General features: G+C 40.4%; 1 protein-coding gene across 1 annotated transcript; it reads left to right on the plus strand.

Annotated features, from left to right (window-relative positions):
* Window positions 1-5,805: 5,805 nt before the first annotated feature.
* LOC124002800 (gelsolin-related protein of 125 kDa-like) lies at window positions 5,806-20,235 on the plus strand. Its single transcript, XM_046310539.1, has 4 exons — window positions 5,806-6,381; window positions 6,766-6,863; window positions 6,994-7,172; window positions 19,666-20,235. Exons 1-3 carry the CDS (start codon window positions 5,982-5,984, stop codon window positions 7,030-7,032), a joined length of 537 nt encoding a protein of 178 aa, XP_046166495.1. The 5' UTR covers window positions 5,806-5,981; the 3' UTR covers window positions 7,033-7,172; window positions 19,666-20,235.
* The last annotated feature ends 1,850 nt before the right edge of the window (window positions 20,236-22,085 follow it).

Consider the following 22,085-nt stretch of genomic DNA (forward strand, 5'->3'; position numbering starts at 1 on the left):
TAAAGAATCTTGGTTTGACTTGGACTCCAGCAGATCCTTATTTTATAATATCCACCACAACTCGCCCGTTCATTGCTGTTCCATTATTGTCTCAATGAAGAGTTCCACTTTCCTGGGGTCATTTACAAGCCTTCCACTGGTTGAATAAACATTATTTCCACATCATTTCAACAAAACAAATCCATGTGATGATGTTAGATCAATGTCGACAACTTTTTTTTGTATTTTTAAAAAGCATCAGGTATTTTTATTTATGTTTCACAGGTGACATTTTGTGTTTCACCCAACTGGGAACCTAAATCTAATGGCAGGTGACATTTTGTGTTTCACCCAACTGGGAACCTAAATCTAATGACAAGTGACATTTTGTGTTTCACCCAACTGGGAACCTAAATCTAATGACAGGTGACATTTTGTGTTTCACCCAACTGGGAACCTAAATCCAATGACAGGTGACATTTTGTGTTTCACTCAACTGGGAACCTAAAACTAATGACAGGTGACATTTTGTGTTTCACCCAACTGGGAACCTAAATCTAACGACAGGTGACATTTTGTGTTGAATGTAAATAGAAACTAGATGTTGAACTGACGTCTGTGCCCAGTGGGCTGGTTTGAATAAGCAGCAGGTGTTGGATCGATATCCACCTTTAGTAGCTAAGTTTCCACCTGCTGTTAAAGTATGTCAGTGTTTCTATCAAGTAGCTTAAGTTTCCACCTGCTGTTAAAGTATGTCAGTGATAAAAGGCTTTGCTTGTGGTTTTGACATTCTGCATGAAACAACATACGCATGTTTTGCTGTTGACATTCTGCATGAAACAACATACGCATGTTTTGCTGTTGACATTCTACATGAAACAACATACGCATGTTTTGCTGTTGACATTCCCTAAACTTGAAAATAAAAGAGAGCCGCACACTCTAGGAGCTCAGATGCAAAAATGAAAGAGAGCCGCACATCAGGGTATAATCACCCTCTAGGAGCTCCAAGCTGTCTTCATCAGGGTATAATCACCCTCTAGGAGCTCCAAGCTGTCTTCATCAGGGTAAAATCACCCTCTAGGAGCTCCAAGCTGTCTTCATCAGGGTATAATCACCCTCTAGGAGCTCCAAGCTGTCTTCATCAGGGTATAATCACCCTCTAGGAGCTCCAAGCTGTCTTCATCAGGGTATAATCACCCTCTAGGAGCTCCAAGCTGTCTTCATCAGGGTATAATCACCCTCTAGGAGCCCCAAGCTGTCTTCATCAGGGTATAATCACCCTCTAGGAGCTCCAAGCTGTCTTCATCAGGGTATAATCACCCTCTAGGAGCTCCAAGCTGTCTTCATCAGGGTATAATCACCCTCTAGGAGCTCCAAGCTGTCTTCATCAGGGTATAATCACCCTCTAGGAGCTCCAAGCTGTCTTCATCAGGGTATAATCACCCTCTAGGAGCTCCAAGCTGTCTTCATCAGGGTATAATCACCCTCTAGGAGCTCAAAGCTGTCTTCATCAGGGTATAATTACCCTCTAGGAGCTCCAAGCTGTCTTCATCAGGGTAAAATCACCCTCTAGGAGCTCCAAGCTGTCTTCATCAGGGTATAATCACCCTCTAGGAGCTCCAAGCTGTCTTCATCAGGGTATAATCACCCTCTAGGAGCTCCAAGCTGTCTTCATCAGGGTATAATCACCCTCTAGGAGCTCCAAGCTGTCTTCATCAGGGTATAATCACAAACACAGGTGTTTGTAATCATGGCCAAGAGTGGCCTAATATCATTGGTTAATAATCAAATATTAAAATGTCACACAAAGAGCAACATACAAACAACAAATGGATAGCATACGATCATAGATTAATTTGACTACACAAGCTTACAAACAATTACAATGGCAAAGTCACAATAATCACAAGAATGGATCAAAGTCTACGTTGTTAACATTCCCTAAACTAACTAAATAAGAAATACAAGTTAAATGGGTTTCCATCACATTTTCAACTGATGGTTTTAAAAAACTGTTGCGTTATATAGAAAACGTGTTCTTGTTCCCGTGCACTGCAGTCAGCAGCTCACAGATACAGTGTTGGTAGGCTACCTACATGATGAGATTATTATGGATAAGAGAGATATTATTTCATTTGTCAAATGGCAACCAAGCATCGATCATCACGTCACCAGAATAAGACCATCATAATGTATTGGAAAGGAGCATCAAGCTCATCACGTGCACTTTCACCACCCTGTGAAGTTCATAACTTATTTCATCTGTAGCCTAATAAACTGCATGGTTTCCCAAGTCATAGTGGGAGGACCACACAACATATCATGTGACTCCAAGTTAACTAAGATGTGGTGGTTATTATATAAATATTTGCACATAAAGGAGTTTCCACCTCCATTTCTTGCTTATAAATGTTTACTGACACAAAATGATCCCACCATGTCAAAAAAACTGACAAATTGTCTGTCTGCATTTATAAAAATGTTCAGGCATAACCTGTTTCCATCATCCCGGTCATTACTTTTGAAATGGTTGGATCAATATCCACCTTCATGATGTGGATGAAGCCTGATTTGGAATGTCTGAGTAGTTCTATCTGATGTCATAATTCACCCCTCTGATAATATTGTTAGGTTCTTATTTTTCAGAGTAATTAACCCACGGACACTAGAGAAGCTTTATCCAAGTTTAATTCTTCCCAAAGGTTCTGTACAGCTGTATTCAGACAGCAAAACATTTCTCTCCATCACAGTTATATACATCCATCTCTCCAATCCTTACATCTTATGTTTCAACAGAAAGAGGGTAACAGGATACCAAACCCTTATTACTCCCTGATGAGAATCTGTCCTCACCTCCTGACCTCAACCCCTCCTTCATCTTTTATTTCACCTTTATTTAACCAGGTAACAGAACACACAGAACACATATAACACACAGAACACATATAACACACAGAACACACATAACACACAGAACACATAACACACAGAACATATAACACACAGAACACATAACACACAGAACACATAACACACAGAACACATAACACATATAACACACATAACACACATAACACACAGAACACATATAACACACAGAACACATATAACACACAGAACACATATAACACACAGAACACATATAACACATAAAACACATATCACACAGAACACACAGAACACATATCACACAGAACACAGAACACATATAACACACAGAACACATATAACACACAGAACACATATAACACACAGAACACACAGAACACATATAACACATATAACACACAGAACACATAGAACACACAGAACACATATAACACACAGAACACAGAACACATATAACACACAGAACACATAGAACACACAGAACACATATAACACACAGAACACATAGAACACACAGAACACATATAACACATAGAACACACAGAACACATATAACACACAGAACACAGAACACATATAACACACAGAACACATATAACACATAGAACACACAGAACACATATAACACACAGAACACAGAACACATAGAACACACAGAACACATATAACACACAGAACACAGAACACATATAACACACAGAACACATATAACACACAGAACACACAGAACACATAGAACACATTTCTCCCCCCACCTTTATTTAACCAGGTAGGCTAGTTGAGAACAAGTTCTCATTTGCAACTGTGACCTGACCAGGATAAAGCAAAGCAGTGTGACACAGACAACAACACAGAGTTACACATGGAGTAATCAATAAACAAGCCAATGACACAAACAAGTCAATGACACAGTAGAGAAAAGAAAGTCTATATACAGTGTGTGCAAAAGGCATGAGGAGGTGGGCAATAAATAGGCCATAGGAGTGAATAATGACAATTTAGCAGATTAACACTGGAGTGATAAATGAGCAGATGATGATGTGCAAGTAGAGATACTGGTGTGCAAATGGGCAGAAAAGTAAATCAAATAAAAAACAGTATGGTAGATTGGGTGGCTATTTACAGATGGACTATGTACAGCTGCAGTGATCGGTCAGCTGCTCAGATAGTTGATGTTTAAAGTTGGTGAGGGAGATAAAAGTCTCCAACTTCAGAGATGTTTGCATTTCGTTCCAGTCACTGGCAGCAGAGAACTGGAATGAACGGCGGCCAAATGAGGTGTTGGCTTTGGGGATGATCAGTGAGATATACCTGCTGGAACGCGTGCTACGGATGGGTGTGGTTATCGTGACCAGTGAACTGAGATAAGGCGGAGCTTTACCTAGCATAGACTTATAAATGACCTGGAGCCAGTGGGTCTGGCGACGAATATGTAGCGAGGACCAGCCGACTAGAGCATACACAGTGGGGCAAAAAAGTATTTAGTCAGCCACCAATTGTGCAAGTTCTCCCACTTAAAAAGATGAGAGAGGCCTGTCATTGTCATCATAGGTACACTTCAACTACGACAGACAAAATGAGAAAAAGAAAATCCTGAAAATCACATTGTAGGATTTTTAATGAATTTATTTGCAAATGATGGTGGAAAAGTAGTATTATTTGAATAAGTATTATACAGAGTCCCAAAACGTTCTGGAGTTACAAGATGCTAATTTCTATTTGAAAAAGCCTTTGCTTTCCTGACTGACTGACTGTATTGGTTCCTGACTTGCCTGAAAAGTTGCATATCGCGGGGACTATTCAATGCTACAGGATGTTTTTGTGCGGGTCGAGGGCAGTCAGGTCTGAAGTGAAAAAGTGAACCAAGGGCTTTATCTGTTTTTATTTCTACGTGTTTTTGAAAGGTGCACGCTTATTTAAAGAACGACCAGGCACCCTCGACTGACGGGATTTGGTCAATATCCTTCCAGGATACCCGGGCCGGGTCGATTAGAAAGGCCTGCTCGCAGAAGTGTTTTAGGGAGCGTTTGACAGTGATGAGGTCGTTTGAAGCAGTGATCCCTGAGATCCCGATTGAAAACACACACATTAACACACATATTAACACACATATTAACACACATATTAACACACATATTAACACACATATTAACACACATATTAACACACACATTAACACACACATTAACACACATATTAACACACATATTAACACACATATTAACACACACATTAACACACACATTAACACACATATTAACACACATATTAACACACATATTAACACACACATTAACACACATATTAACACACACATTAACACACATATTAACACACATATTAACACACACATTAACACACACATTAACACACACATTAACACACATATTAACACACATATTAACACACACATTAACACACATATTAACACACATATTAACACACATATTAACACACTACCTATTCATAGAAGTATTTATTCATCATCCACATATTCATATTGTAATGAAACAGCGGGGAGCAGGTCTTGAACCCTCGACCTTCGAGCCCGAGGTCCGTCGCGCTATCGACTGTGCCGCAAAAGGTCGTGCGGCAGGGTCGATTTCCGCGCTTATAAACCCAGAGTCGTTACAATATTAAGCTTCTACGTCTGTGTACAGGGACGTATTAGTTGTAAGACGTAAGAGAAAATGTATCAGCTTATTGTTAAATTATTATGATGTTCATTCCAATACAAAAAGTGTAGTACCTATTGTTTCCAAACTGCGTTACCCACTCCAGCCAGCAGATGGCGATGAGCGTCTTTCAGTTGATGCTTCTTGCGTGACGTATAATGGACTGGACGGACGCTTCTTCAGGATCAACAACACGGCTACTATTTCAACCACCTGGGTAGCTTGCTAGACAACATAAAACGTACAGATTGACGTTTTAGACCATGTTTGTGTACATTCGGCAAACCCAGTGTTTAAAACACATGTCAGCTGACGTATCAACTGGTTAACTTTAATCTATTTTGCCTTTTCAATTTGCAAACCTATTAAATATTGATACTAAGCCTAGCATTCGGCTAGTCGCTAATGCTAACTAGCTAGCTAACATCCCCGACCATGGGTTCACTAAACTACTATTCCCCTGCTAAAGAAGAGGATGTCTGCTGTACGAAGAAAGAAGCTCTAGAGATGAACATTGTCGTGAAAGAAGAAGAGGTGGATATTACAGTGAAAGGAGAGAAAGAACATTTTAGAATTAAAAAGGAAGCAGAGGCTGTTATAGTGAAAGAAGAGGAGGCTGTTACAGTGAAAGAAGAGGAGACTGTTATAGTGAAGGAAGAAGATGCTGTTATAGTGAAAGAACATTTCAGAATGAAAAAGGAGGAAGAGGAGGCTGTTACAGTGAAAGAAGAGAAAGAACCTTTTAGAGAGGAAGAGGATGCTATCTCAATAAAGGTGAAGGAGGAAGACGTTTTGGGAGTGAAAGAGGAGGAGACAGAATATCAGATTAACACCAGTGAGTACTGTCTTAAAAACAGGGACACAAACTATGCCGTTGTTGAACTAATGTGTGGTTTTAAAGTGGCATTCTACTGAAGTTCTACACTTGAATATGTTGTTCAGTACTGTAGGAATTGTTAAAGGGTCGATCTGCCATTGGTTCATATATTTTGGAGACTTTTAAATTAGATGTATTGAATTCTCCATGTCGTCTACATTAAAGTTCCCCTCATCTAATATAACAGGCTTTTAAAATTCAATATTGGTGCATAATTTCTACTTAAAATATCAAAGGGATGCAAAAGGAACCATTTCGCGAAATGACCCTTTTACATTTGCATTTTAGGCTGTTTAGAGATATTAATGCCTCTTGTAAGACCCTTTGTGATTGTTCACACAGGAGAGAGACATGACTATCGTGGATCCTCTGGGGAGACTCAACAACATCCTGATGCTGACGAGGCAGAGAAGAGTCTCTCCAGATCAGAACACCAGATGGTACAGCTTGGTCTGGTCTAGCATACAGCTTGCTCTATCTGGGTCTGGGTTTCTGTAAAGCACTTTATGACAACAGTGACATCAGCATCCATAATGATATGTGTCTGTGTCCCCTCTTTATGCTTACCAGGACAACGCTAGCCCTTCCTCCCTCCCGGAGTCCCTGTAATCCTGCCTCTCCCGGTAGCACCTTACTGCTGAGTATGAAGAGGTTGTCTGTGCTGCTGGTGGACTGCAGGAAAACAACAGGGCTGAGTGGAACTGTGAGAGGAAGAGAAGAGAAGAAAGGATCAGATTTGACTCATCAAAGTAAGTGCTGTAGTTTGTTTGAACAAATTAAATAGATCTGGTATCTGTTACCAGGACAACCAGCAGAGTTCTGTTAGTTGACATGAAGATGGACTGGTATCTGTTACCAGGTATATTTCCACCACAGTAGACAGAGTTGTGTTAGTTGACATGAAGATGGACTGGTATCTGTTACCAGGTATATTTCCACCACAGTAGACAGAGTTGTGTTAGTTGACATGAAGATGGACTGGTATCTGTTACAAGGTATATTTCCACCACAGTAGACAGAGTTGTGGTAGTTAACATGAAGATGGACTGGTATCTGTTACAAGGTATATTTCCACCACAGTAGACAGAGTTCTGTTAGTTGACATGAAGATGGACTGGTATCTGTTACAAGGTATATTTCCACCACAGTAGACAGAGTTGTGTTAGTTGACATGAAGATGGACTGGTATCTGTTACCAGGTATATTTCCACCACAGTAGACAGAGTTGTGTTAGTTGACATGAAGATGGACTGGTATCTGTTACAAGGTATATTTCCACCACAGTAGACAGAGTTGTGGTAGTTAACATGAAGATGGACTGGTATCTGTTACAAGGTATATTTCCACCACAGTAGACAGAGTTCTGTTAGTTGACATGAAGATGGACTGGTATCTGTTACAAGGTATATTTCCACCACAGTAGACAGAGTTGTGTTAGTTGACATGAAGATGGACTGGTATCTGTTACCAGGTATATTTCCACCACAGTAGACAGAGTTGTGTTAGTTGACATGAAGATGGACTGGTATCTGTTACCAGGTATATTTCCACCACAGTAGACAGAGTTGTGTTAGTTGACATGAAGATGGACTGGTATCTGTTACCAGGTATATTTCCACCACAGTAGACAGAGTTGTGTTAGTTGACATGAAGATGGACTGGTATCTGTTACCAGGTATATTTCCACCACAGTAGACAGAGTTGTGTTAGTTGACATGAAGATGGACTGGTATCTGTTACCAGGTATATTTCCACCACAGTAGACAGAGTTGTGTTAGTTGACATGAAGATGGACTGGTATCTGTTACAAGGTATATTTCCACCACAGTAGACAGAGTTGTGTTAGTTGACATGAAGATGGACTGGTATCTGTTACCAGGTATATTTCCACCACAGTAGACAGAGTTGTGTTAGTTGACATGAAGATGGACTGGTATCTGTTACCAGGTATATTTCCACCACAGTAGACAGAGTTGTGTTAGTTGACATGAAGATGGACTGGTATCTGTTACCAGGTATATTTCCACCACAGTAGACAGAGTTGTGTTAGTTGACATGAAGATGGACTGGTATCTGTTACAAGGTATATTTCCACCACAGTAGACAGAGTTGTGTTAGTTGACATGAAGATGGACTGGTATCTGTTACCAGGTATATTTCCACCACAGTAGACAGAGTTGTGTTAGTTGACATGAAGATGGACTGGTATCTGTTACCAGGTATATTTCCACCACAGTAGACAGAGTTGTGTTAGTTGACATGAAGATGGACTGGTATCTGTTACCAGGTATATTTCCACCACAGTAGACAGAGTTGTGTTAGTTGTGTTAGGTTCTAAATAAACAAACAGAGTAAATAAACTCAGGGAGGATTAGTGAAGTTTAAACCAAGTTTAAATCACCCATTGGGTCTTACAGCTGCATGAGACAAGCAACCTATTCACACCAGCGCTGGTATTTAACCGTTCCAAGGCTGAGTCTCCTCCTCACATATGGTCAGACCAATACCTCTCTGTTGCTAGGCAGAACTGTAGTGATGACTGTTCTTTCTCACTTCATCTGACCTCATCCTCAAATTCCTTAATCCTCCCTAACTCAGAGCTGTCCTGTTGACTCGTACCGGTCTGTGACCCCACCCCTCCTTTCCATATGATCCCTGATGTCAATAACATGTTCTGACAGTATTTACACGTCCGGCACCTTCTCTCTCTCTCCCGCCGTGACATCATCAAGGATGTTTGAAGTTTATCAAAACCCATCAGTTGACATGAAGATAGAAAATATTTCCTTAAAATCATGATTGATGTTACATTGCCTGTCCCATTTCCTTAACATCATCATGGATGTTACATTGCCTGTCCCATTTCCTTAACATCATGATAGATGTTACATTGCCTGTCCCATTTCCTTAACATCATCATGGATGTTACATTGCCTGTCCCATTTCCTTAACATCATCATGGATGTTACATTGCCTGTCCCATTTCCTTAACATCATCATGGATGTTACATTGCCTGTCCCATTTCCTTAACATCATCATGGATGTTACATTGCCTGTCCCATTTCCTTAACATCATCATGGATGTTACATTGCCTGTCCCATTTCCTTAACATCATCATGGATGTTACATTGCCTGTCCCATTTCCTTAACATCATGATGGATGTTACATTGCCTGTCCCATTTCCTTAACATCATCATGGATGTTACATTGCCTGTCCCATTTCCTTAACATCATTATAGATGTTCCATGCCTGTCCCATTCATCCCCCCCTCTCTTCACTAGACTCTAGAACACATATGTCAGAGTCAAGGCCCGCGGGCCACATCCGGCCCGCGAGAAGGTTTTTTACGGCCCCTGGGATGATCTTGATTTATTATTAGAACCGGCCCGCAGACCGCAGCAAGCCGGCAGCCCGCAGATCTTTTACACGCACCAATACTACATTTCCCACAATGCAACGGTGACGCACCGAGCAGTAGGCTGCTTCATTTCAATATTTATTGGCACAGCAGTTGTCAGCATCACAGTAAAATTAACTTTCAGATACCCATCAAAAATGGCAAAACGGAAGGTGGACACTGAGAACCGGGGTTTCAAACAAGGTGGGAGTCGGAGTATTTGTTCACGGAGGTAGCTGGAAAACCTGTGTGTCTTCTGTGTGGAGAAAGTGTGGCGGTACTGAAAGAGTATAATCTGAGACGACATTATGAAACGAAACACGCGGACAAAAACAAGAATATGGACATGGAACAAAGGCTACAAAAGGCAGAGGAATTAAAACGAGGCCTCAAATCTCGACAGGCTCTGTTCAAAAAAGCCAAATCACAAGGCCAGGCTGCTGTCAAGGCCAGTTTTATTTTGGCAGAAGAGATCGCTAAATCAGCCCGGCCATTTACGGAGGGGATTTCATCAAAAACTGCATGATTAAAGTTTGTGAAGTTTGCCCAGAAAAAAGGCAACTCTTTTTAAATGTGAGTCTGAGCAGAAACACCATTGCCGAGAGAGTAGACCAGTTGTCCATCAATCTAAAAGAGCAGCTTGTGAAAAAGGAAAATATTTCATTGCATATTCCTTGGCTGTGGATGAGAGCACCGACATTTCTGACATTGCCCAGTTGTCAATTTTCATCCGCGGAGTGGACTCCAGCCTAAGCGTGACAGAGGAGTTTTTGGCTTTACGTCCTATGCATGGCACAACTACGGGGCATGATTTGTATGAAGAGGTGTCAAGATGTGTAAATGAGATGGAGCTGCCTTAGGAAAAACTCGTGGGTTTGACAACCGACGGAGCACCTGCGATGTGTGGACACAGGAGCGGACTGGTGGAAAAGATACGGGAAAAGATGCAAGAGGAAAACGCGACAGGTGAGCTGACAGCTTATCATTGTATCATACACCAGGAAGCGTTGTGCGGTAAAGCCTTGAAAATGGAGCATGTAATGAGCATCATCACGCGCACAGTTAACTTTATCAGAGCCAAAGGTTTGAATCACCGCCAGTTCAAGGCATTTCTGACGGAGTTAGAAACGGAGCATGGTGATTTGCCTTATCACACAGAGGTGCGATGGCTAAGCCAGGGAAAGGTGCTTCAAAGATGTTTCGAGCTTCGTGAGGAGATTTGTCTGTTCTTGGACAGCAAAGGGAAAGACACAACACAACTCCGAGACGAAATGTTTCTGTGTGAAATGGCTTTTCTGTGTGACATTACGAGTCATCTGAATGCAATGAACTTGCAGCTGCAGGGTCGGGATCGTGTCATCTCTGATATGTACAGTACAGTGAAGGCATTTAAAACCAAACTGACTCTGTGGGAGACGCAGATGCGGAAAGAAAATTTGAGCCACTTTCCCAGCTGCCAGACCATGAAAGAGAAGCTCTCTACCAGTGCGTTCCCGAGCGCACAGTTGGCTGATAAAATAGGTATGCTTGCCGCTGACTTTCGACGCCGATTTGCTGACTTTGAAGCACAAAAAAGCAGGTTGGAACTGCTCGGTAACCCATTTGCTGTTGACGTGGAAAGCTCACCACCAAACCTCCAAATGATGCACTGAGGGCAAAATATGCGGCAGTGGGTGCTGCGGAGTTCGCCCGTTTCCTCCCCGACACAATGCCCCAGCTGCGCATCCAGGCTGCTCAAACGTTGTCTATGTTTGGCAGCACATACCTGTGTGAACAACTGTTTTCTTTGATGAACTTGAACAAAACATCACACAGAAGTCGACTTACTGCTGAACACCTCCACTCAATTCTGAGGATTTCCTCAGCTCAGAGCCTTACCCCGAACATTGATGAACTTGTGGAAAAGATGGGACACCACCAAGTATCACCCTCAACCTCAAACAAGTGAACATTACTGTGCAATCACATATTTAGAGTTTTTACTCAGTTCAAGTTTAAAAGTTAAAGTTTAATATTTGTTTTCACTGCATGTTACTTCTCCTTAAACAAAGTGTTGTTTTTGATTAATAGATTTTTGCACTTTATTTTATTGTATTTCAATCCAATTATATTTTAAAAATATTTCAGTTGAGTGGATGATAGAAAATTGCTATTATTGTTTTTTTCTTTGAAGTAAATTTAGCCCACTTTTGCTAAAATAGAAAATATAGGCTACTGATGGTGCCTTGAATACCGGTTTCTTTCATTTAATGTTCATGTTATGGGGATTTTTATATAAAGGAAATTTGTCTTTTGTGTCTGTTGAAAATTAAAGATTACTGACAGAGCCATAAGAAAATATTGCTTTATTTATCTGATCATATTGGAATATATTTGTTAGGTTTTCAGTAGGTTCAATTAGGTTCACTAGACTATATGCGTCATTTAAAAAAATGTCAATGAACATTCGAACAGTCCGGCCCTCGGCTTGTAGCTAAATTTTTTATTTGGCCCTCCGTCCATTTGACTTTGACACCCCTGCTCTAGAACATACAAACTAAACTCCAGACACTTCAATGTGGTCTGTATTGCTTCATTAACATCTGATCTACAGAACTTGTTAAAAAATGTCAATTTTGCAATAAAACAAGTGCCGTTAATCAAGCTCTTTTCTAAAAGCCATGAAATATGATTGAATGAAAAGCTTTTCTTGTGAGACTTGGACAAAATGTATTCAATTTCCAACTCTTTCAGGTCAAATTAACTCCAACATATATATACTATATAGACCTTAAAGAACATGGTTTAATATATATATTCTATATAGACCTTAAAGAACATGGTTTAATATATATATATATACTATATAGACCTTAAAGAACATGGTTTAATATATATATTCTATATAGACCTTAAAGAACATGGTTTAATATATATATTCTATATAGACCTTAAAGAACATGGTTTAATATATATATTCTATATAGACCTTAAAGAACATGGTTTAATATATATATTCTATATAGACCTTAAAGAACATGGTTTAATATATATATTCTATATAGACCTTAAAGAACATGGTTTAATATATATATATATACTATATAGACCTTAAAGAACATGGTTTAATATATATATTCTATATAGACCTTAAAGAACATGGTTTAATATATATATTCTATATAGACCTTAAAGAACATGGTTTAATATATATATTCTATATAGACCTTGAAGAACATGGTTTAATATATATATACTATACAGACCTTAATGAACATGGTTTAATATATATATACTATACAGACCTTAAAGAACATGGTTTAATATATATACTATATAGACCTTAAAGAACATGGTTTAATATATATATTCTATATAGACCTTAAAGAACATGGTTTAATATATATATATATACTATATAGACCTTAAAGAACATGGTTTAATATATATATTCTATATAGACCTTAAAGAACATGGTTTAATATATATATTCTATATAGACCTTAAAGAACATGGTTTAATATATATATTCTATATAGACCTTGAAGAACATGGTTTAATATATATATACTATACAGACCTTAATGAACATGGTTTAATATATATATACTATACAGACCTTAAAGAACATGGTTTAATATATATACTATATAGACCTTAAAGAACATGGTTTAATATATATACTATACAGACCTTAAAGAACATGGTTTAATATATATATATACTATATAGACTTTAAAGAACATGGTTTAATATATATACTATATAGACCTTAAAGAACATGGTTTAATATATATACTATATAGACCTTAAAGAACATGGTTTAATATATATATATACTATATAGACCTTAAAGAACATGGTTTAATATATATACTATATAGACCTTAAAGAACATGGTTTAATATATATACTATATAGACCTTAAAGAACATGGTTTAATATATATACTATAAAGACCTTAAAGAACATGGTTTAATATATATATAGACCTTAAAGAACATGGTTTAATATATATACTATACAGACCTTAAAGAACATGGTTTAATATATATACTATATAGACCTTAAAGAACATTGTTTCATTTGGAAATGACTCACTTTATTTGTTGTGTAAATGACGCCAGTGTGCTGCTAACAGTTTAGTTTCCTCCTCTGTCCCCATACTGGGCTCGAACTAGTGATACTCTGCTTCTCATCACATGTGACCACTCTCCTTGACAATGAACCGATGGAGCGATACAAAGGGTACCAGTTGGACAGCTCCATCTGTGACGTTTCAAGCTGTGGAGTGAGTTTAAAAGGTACAAGTTGGACAGCTCCATCTGTGACGTTTCAAGCTGTGGAGTGAGTTTAAAAGGTACCAGTTGGACAGCTCCATCTGTGACGTTTCAAGCTGTGGAGTGAGTTTAAAAGGTACCAGTTGGACAGCTCCATCTGTGATGTTTCAAGCTGTGGAGTGAGTTTAAAAGGTACCAGTTGGACAGCTCCATCTGTGACGTTTCAAGCTGTGGAGTGAGTTTAAAAGGTACCAGTTGGACAGCTCCATCTGTGACGTTTCAAGCTGTGGAGTGAGTTTAAAAGGTACCAGTTGGACAGCTCCATCTGTGACGTTTCAAGCTGTGGAGTGAGTTTAAAAGGTACCAGTTGGACAGCTCCATCTGTGACGTTTCAAGCTGTGGAGTGAGTTTAAAAGGTACCAGTTGGACAGCTCCATCTGTGACGTTTCAAGCTGTGGAGTGAGTTTAAAAGGTACCAGTTGGACAGCTCCATCTGTGACGTTTCAAGCTGTGGAGTGAGTTTAAAAGGTACCAGTTGGACAGCTCCATCTGTGACGTTTCAAGCTGTGGAGTGAGTTTAAAAGGTACAAGTTGGACAGCTCCATCTGTGACGTTTCAAGCTGTGGAGTGAGTTTAAAAGGTACCAGTTGGACAGCTCCATCTGTGACGTTTCAAGCTGTGGAGTGAGTTTAAAAGGTACCAGTTGGACAGCTCCATCTGTGACATTTCAAGCTGTGGAGTGAGTTTAAAAGGTACCAGTTGGACAGCTCCATCTGTGACGTTTCAAGCTGTGGAGTGAGTTTAAAAGGTACCAGTTGGACAGCTCCATCTGTGACGTTTCAAGCTGTGGAGTGAGTTTAAAAGGTACCAGTTGGACAGCTCCATCTGTGACGTTTCAAGCTGTGGAGTGAGTTTACGGCACGTTCTCACCTCCGTTACACATGTTCAGGTTGACTTTCCCACGGAATCAACCATATACAGTACCAGTCAAGAGTTAGGTCACAACTACTCATTCAAGGGTTTTTCTTCGTTTTTACTATTTTATAAATTGTAGAATAGTAGTGAAGACATCCAAAACTATGAAATAATATGGAATCATACAGTAACCAAAAGTGTTAAACAAACTATTCAAAGTAGCCACCCTTTGCCTTGCACACTCTTGGCCTTCTCTCAACCAGCTTCATGAGGAAGTCACCTGGAATGCATTTCAATTAACAGATGTGCCTTGGTAATTTGTGGAATTTCTTTCCTTCTTAATGCATTTGAGCCAATCAGTTGTGTTGTGACAAGGTAGGGGTTGTATACAGAAGATAGACCTATTTGGTAAAAGACCAAGTCCATATAATGGAAAGAACAGCTCAAATAAGCAAAGAGTAACGACAGTCCATCATTACTTTAAGACATGAAGGTCAATCAGGAAAATTACGAACTTCGAAAGTTTCTTCAAGTACAGTCGCAAAAACAATCAGGCGCTATGATGAAACTGGCTCTCATGAGGACCTCCACAGGAAAGGAAGACCCAGAGTTACCTCTGCTGCAAAGGATCATTTTGTTAGAGTTACCAGCCTCAGAAATTGCAGCCCAAATAAAAGCTTCAGAGTTCAAGTAACAGACACATTCTCAACAACATCTGTTCAGAGGAGACTGCGTGAATCAGGCCTTCATGGTTGAATTGCTGCAAAGAAACTACTACTAAAGGACACCAATAATAAGAAGAGACTTGCTTGGGCCAAGAAACACGAGCAATAAACCTTAGACCTGTGTAAATCTGTCCTTTGGTCTGATGAATCCAAATTTGAGATTGGGTTGCCATGTCTTTGTGAGACACAGAGTAGAATGATCTCTGCATGCGTGGTTCCCACCGTGAAGCATGGAGGAGGAGGTGTGGGGTGTGATGGTGTGGGGGTGCTTTGCTGGTGACACTGTCAATGATTGTTAGAATTCATTGCACACTTAATCAGGTTGGCGACCACAGCGATACACCACCCCGTCTGGTTTTGGCTTAGTGGGACTATAATTTGTTTTTCAATGGGACAATGACCCAAAACACACCTCCAGGCTGTGTAAGGGCAATTTGACCAACGAGAGTGATCGAATGCTGCATCAATGTCTTGGCCTCCACAATCACCCAACCTCAACCCATTTGAGATGGTTTGGGATGATTTGTACCGCAGAGTGAAGGAAAGCGGCAGGGTAGCCTAGTGGTTAGGGCGTTGGACTAGTAACTGGAAGGTTGCAAGTTCAAATCCCCGAACGTTCTAAAGGTACAAATCTGTCGTTCTGCCCCTGAACAGGCAGTTAACCCACTGTTCCTAGGCCGTCATCGAAAATAAGAATTTGTTCTTAACTGACTTGCCTAGTAAAATAAAGGTAAATAAATAAAGCAACCAATAAGTGCTTAACATATGTGGGAACTCCTTCAAGACTGTTAGAAAAAGCATTTCAGGTGAAGCTGGTTGAGAGAATGCCAAGAGCGTGCAACTTTGAAGAATCTCAAATATAAAATATACTTTGATTTGCTTAACACTTTTTTTTGGTTTCTACATGATTCTATATGTGTTACTTCATAGTTTTGATGTCTTCACCATTATTCTACAATGTGGAAAATAGCAAAAAAGAAAAACCCTTGAATGAGTAGGTGTGTCCAAACTGTTGACTGGTACTGTATACAGTGGAGGTCAGAAGTTTACATACAACTTAGCCAAATACATTTAAACTCAGTTTTTCACAATTCCTGACATTTAATCTTATTCCTGACATTTAATCTTAGTGAAAATTCCCTGGTTTAGGTCCGTTAACATCACTGTTACGCCTCTATGAGGAGGAAACGCAACACTCTGCTTCAACGCAACGTGAAGCGAAAGAGGTCTGGGACTGTAGCTGTGAGTAAGGATGACAAAAGGCAGAGAATTTACCATTTACTAGGAATTTATTCCTTCACACGGTAATATGGGGCTGGATGGAACCAAAGCAAAGAAAGTAAATATCAATGCCCGCCTCTCCCATCTTACCTGCCTAACCACTACTTACCTAACCTCTCCAATCTTACCTGCCTAACCACTACTTACCTAACTTCTCCCATCTTACCTGCCTAACCACTACTTACCTAACCTCTCCCATCTTACCTGCCTAACCACTACTTACCTAACCTCTCCCATCTTACCTGCCTAACAACTACTTACCTAACCTCTCCCATCTTACCTGCCTAACCACTTCTTACCTAACTTCTCCCATCTTACCTGCCTAACCACTACTTACCTAACCTCTCCCATCTTACCTGCCTAACCACTACTTACCTAACCTCTCCCATCTTACCTGCCTAACCACTACTTACCTAACCGCTCCCATCTTACCTGCCTAACCACTACTTACCTAACCTCTCCTATCTTACCTGCCTAACCACTACTTACCTAACCTCTCCCATCTTACCTGCCTAACCACTACTTACCTAACCTCTCCAATCTTACCTGCCTAACCACTACTTACCTAACTTCTCCCATCTTACCTGCCTAACCACTACTTACCTAACCTCTCCCATCTTACCTGCCTAACCACTGCTTACCTAACCTCTCCCATCTTACCTGCGTAACCACTACTTACCTAACCTCTTCCATCTTACCTGCCTAACCACTACTTACCTAACCTCTCCCATCTTACCTGCCTAACCACTACTTACCTAACCTCTCCCATCTTACCTGCCTAACCACTACTTACCTAATGTAGCACCACCTGGTGCCCTAACCAAAATACAGGTTCCACCCAGGTCTTACCTAGTGCGCCTAGCCTAGACAGTAAATGTACTACGGGTATATGGATGCCCGCGGGCCTCTTGCCTAAGCACTTCCTAGGTGCCTTCCCCTCCCCCCCTGGGAACAAATTAAAACACTTCACAAACACACTGAGAAACACAGGACATCAAATAGGCTCTGACTGAGCAACACACGCACACAGAACCTACCAAAGCTGCTCCCATCTACAACTAACATAATACATACCAACTGCCTTTCTTCAATGATCTCCCAGCAATGTAACAATCACCACTTTATTTTAAGAATGTGAAATGTCAGAATAATAGTCACATTCCCAGTGGGTCAGAAGTTTACATGCACTCAATTAGTATTTGGTAGCATTGCCTTTAAATAGTTTTTCTTGGGTCACATGTTTCGGGTAGCCTTCCACAAGCTTCCCACAATAAGTTGAGTAAATTTTGGCCCATTCCTCCTGCCAGAGCGGGTGTAACTGAGTCAGGTTTGTAGGCCTCCTTGCTCGCACACACTTTTCAGTTCTGCCCACAAATGTTCTATAGGATTGAGGTCAGGGCTTTGTGATTGCCACTCCAATACCTTGAATTTGTTGTCCTTAGGGCATTTTGCCACACCTTTGGAAGTTTGCTTGGGGTCATTGTCCATCTGGAAGACCCATTTGCCACCAAGCTTTAACTTCCTGACTGATGTCTTGATATGTTGCTTCAATATATCCACATATTTGTCCTGCCTCATGATGCCATCTATTTTGTGAAGTTCACCAGTCCCTCCTGCAGCGAAGCACCCCCACAACATGATGCTGCCACCCCCGCGCTTCACAGTTGGGATGGTGTTGTTCGGCTTGCAAGCCACCCCCATTTTCCTCCAAATGGTCATTATGGCCAAACAGTTCTATTTTTGTTTCATCAGACCAGAGGACATTTCTCCAAAATGTAGGACCTGTTTCGCAGCCGGCCGGGAGCCATGAGGTGTCCTTGTCCCATCACGCTCTAGCGACGCCTGTGGCGGCCGGGCACATGCGCGCTGTCACGCTCGAGTGTCCTTGTCCCATCACGCTCTAGCGTCTCCTGTGGCGGCCGGGCACATGCACGCTGTCACGGTCGCCAGTGTTTCCTCCAACACGTTGGTGTGGCTGGCTTCCGGGTTGGCTCTTGACGTTCGCCTCTCCCGAGACATTACAGGAGTTGCAGCGAGGAGACAAGACTGTAACTAGCAATTTACCAAAAAGTTGTTTATAATAATATATATTTTAATCTGCCCCAAATATTTCATTCTTTTTACTTTACCCGAAACATCATGACATTAGTGATTAGTCAAAATGTTAAAGATTTGTGAACAGCAATGTGTCGAACCCTTGAGACAACAGGGAGATGTTACTGATGTGCTTTGTGTCTGTCTCCAATGTAAAACATATTTTGGACTTCCACACCAAATTACTTCTCTACTTATTTTAGGTTTAAGAAAGTGTGTAGGTCAAATTCTGTATCATACAGCTATGAGGGTTATATATTAAGATCCACCTGCTCAATAGGAATCCAGCGACTTCTGTGTCTTGTGTCCAAGAACTGTCTAGTTTTTTGTTTTCTGACTTCTAAAACAGAATGAGTAAGTAATGTAAACTAAACAAATTACTAGGAAGCGCTACAACATAATAATCTGCTTTAAAATCACACCAAGATTGTTTTAAATTATGAAATGTTTGAAAAATGGCTTCCGGTTATTGAGGGATCTGATTTGGATTAAACCTCATAGCAAGGCAGTTTTATCATGTGGAGATTTCATTCTGTTCTCTCTTTAAATAAACACTGTCTTTGGCAGGAGAAAAACCAAACTTGGAGGAACCAGAGACGTCCAAACCAGCAAGACGATTTCATTCTGTTCTCTCTTTAAATAAACACTGTCTTTGGCAGGAGAAAAACCAAACTCGGGGTAACAAGAGAAACCAGCCAAGTCAACACCTCTGCTCCCAGATTGGAAAGAGTTTTACCAAGTTAGGAAGCCTGAAAGCTCATGAGAGAATACACTCAGGGGAGAAGCCTTACCACTGCTACCATTGTGGAACTAGGTTTACCAAGTTAGGAAGCCTGAAAAGACATGAGAGGATACACACCGAAGCGAAGCCGTTCCATTGCACCCTGTGTGGAACGAGTTTTAACCTTTTAGGAAATCTGAAAAGACACGAGAGAATGCATACAGGGGAGAAGCCTTTCCATTGCGCCCAGTGTGGAAATAGTTGTTGCGAATTAGGACACCTGAAAGTGCATGAGCGAATCCACACAGGTGAGAAGCCTTACAAATGCTCCCAGTGTGTAAAGAGATTTAGCCACTTAGGAAACCTGAATGAACACATGAGACTGCACACAGGAGAGAAGCCTTACCACTGCATCCAGTGTGGAAATGGATTTAGCCACTTAGGAAGCCTGAAAGCTCATGAGGGGAGAAGCCTTACACATGCTCAGACTGTGGGAAGACTTATTTCTCATCACAGTCACTTAAAATACATGAGAGTATCCACACAGGGGAGAAACCTTACCACCGCTTCCAGTGTGGGAAGAGTTTTAGCAAGGTAGGAAGCCTGAAAGCTCATGAGCGAATACACACAGGGGAGAAGCCTTACAAATGCTCAGACTGTGGGAAGACATATTACTCATCCCAGTTACTTAAAAGGCATGTAAGAATCCACACAGGAGAGAAGAATTACTTATCCTAGTGTGTTCATTTATATTTCACATAACATTAACTTACAATTCATCAGAGAACATGCCCAGTTCTATCAATGTCTTATATTGTTGAATGAGAATGTGTTTACTTGTTTATACCATATCAAATTGAATGGTACAAAGTATACTCATTAGAAGACATGAATTGAATATGGAGGCTGTCAGTTTAAATATAAAGAAGATCAGGTTCCTTGTGTTTAAATGGTCCTTTTTTAAACTCTATGTTTGTGTTTATCTGGGTGTGTCATTCCATGAATAAAGTCTCGCCCAGGAACAGGAAACTATAAAGATATGTGCTCATCACCCAATGCTTCAGGAATTCAGACTGTCTACACTGCGCTGTGTAACTGTTATTCTCTCTGAGCTCAGAAATAAAGAATCTTGGTTTGACTTGGACTCCAGCAGATCATTATTTTATAATATCCACCACAACTCTCCCACAGATTGCTGTTAAGTAATGTAAACATAGCAGTAATTACCAGGAAGCTCTACATTGGTTTTAAAATCACACTAAGATTGTTAAAACCGGCCTCAGGTTGAGAGATCTGATTTAGGATTTACCCTCGTAGCAAGGTTGTTTGATCATGTGGAGTTTTCATTCGGGTCTCTATTTAAAAATAACACAGTGTATTTGGCAGGAGAAAGACCAGACTCGGAGGAACCAGAGCCAGGGACGTCCAAACCAGCAAGAAGACACCAGTGCTCCCAGTGTAGAAAGGGTTTTAACAATTTAGGGAACCTGAAACAACACGAGAGAATACACAGAGATGAGAAGCCTTACCAATGCTCCCACTGTGGAAAGTGTTTCAACCACTCAGGGCAGCTGAAGCGACATGAGAGAATACACACAGGAGAGAAGCCGTACCACTGCTCCAAGTGTGGAAAGAGTTTCAAACGTCCTTGTCATCTGAAACGGCATGAGAGAATACACACGGGGGAGAAGCCTTACCACTGCTCCCAGTGTGGAAAGAGTTTCAAACGGCCTTGTCATCTGAAACAACATGAGAGAATACACACAGGGGAGAAGCCTTATCATTGCTCCCAGGGTGCAAAGCGTTTGCCCATTTAGGAAGCCTGAAGGAACAGATGAGACTGCACACAGGGCGGAGAATGCTTACAAAAGCCCAGACTGTGGGAAAACATATCACAGTCACTTAAATGTCATGAGAGAATCCACACAGGAGAGAGAAATTACTTGTATATTAATATTTCACATCTCATTGACTTAAAATTCATCAGAGAACATACACAGTGCTCCCGTTGTCTTATATTGTTGACTGACAATGTGTTTACCTGTCTTTACCAGATTAAAACATATGTTTGTTTGTTTTTATTAGAAAACATGAAGTGAATATGGAGTATGTCAGTTTGAATATAAAGGAGATCAGGTTCCTTGTTTTAAATTGTCCTTTTTTAAACTCTTTGTGTTTATCTGGGTGTGTCATTCCTCCAGCACTACAGATAATCAAGTGATATTTGGATGTGATGCATTAGTTCCATTGTTGACATTTGCATTGT

This window comes from Oncorhynchus gorbuscha, linkage group LG18 (assembly GCF_021184085.1).
Source record: "Oncorhynchus gorbuscha isolate QuinsamMale2020 ecotype Even-year linkage group LG18, OgorEven_v1.0, whole genome shotgun sequence".
Lineage (NCBI taxonomy): Eukaryota > Metazoa > Chordata > Actinopteri > Salmoniformes > Salmonidae > Oncorhynchus > Oncorhynchus gorbuscha.

Coding starts and splice junctions, on each gene's coding strand:
- LOC124002800 (XM_046310539.1), top strand. CDS start 5,982: ATGGGTTCACTAAACTACTATTCCCCTGCTAAAGAAGAGGATGTCTGC. Junction 6,382..6,765: donor AGAATATCAGATTAACACCA/GTGAGTACTGTC, acceptor TTGTTCACACAG/GAGAGAGACATGACTATCGT. Junction 6,864..6,993: donor CCAGATCAGAACACCAGATG/GTACAGCTTGGT, acceptor TATGCTTACCAG/GACAACGCTAGCCCTTCCTC.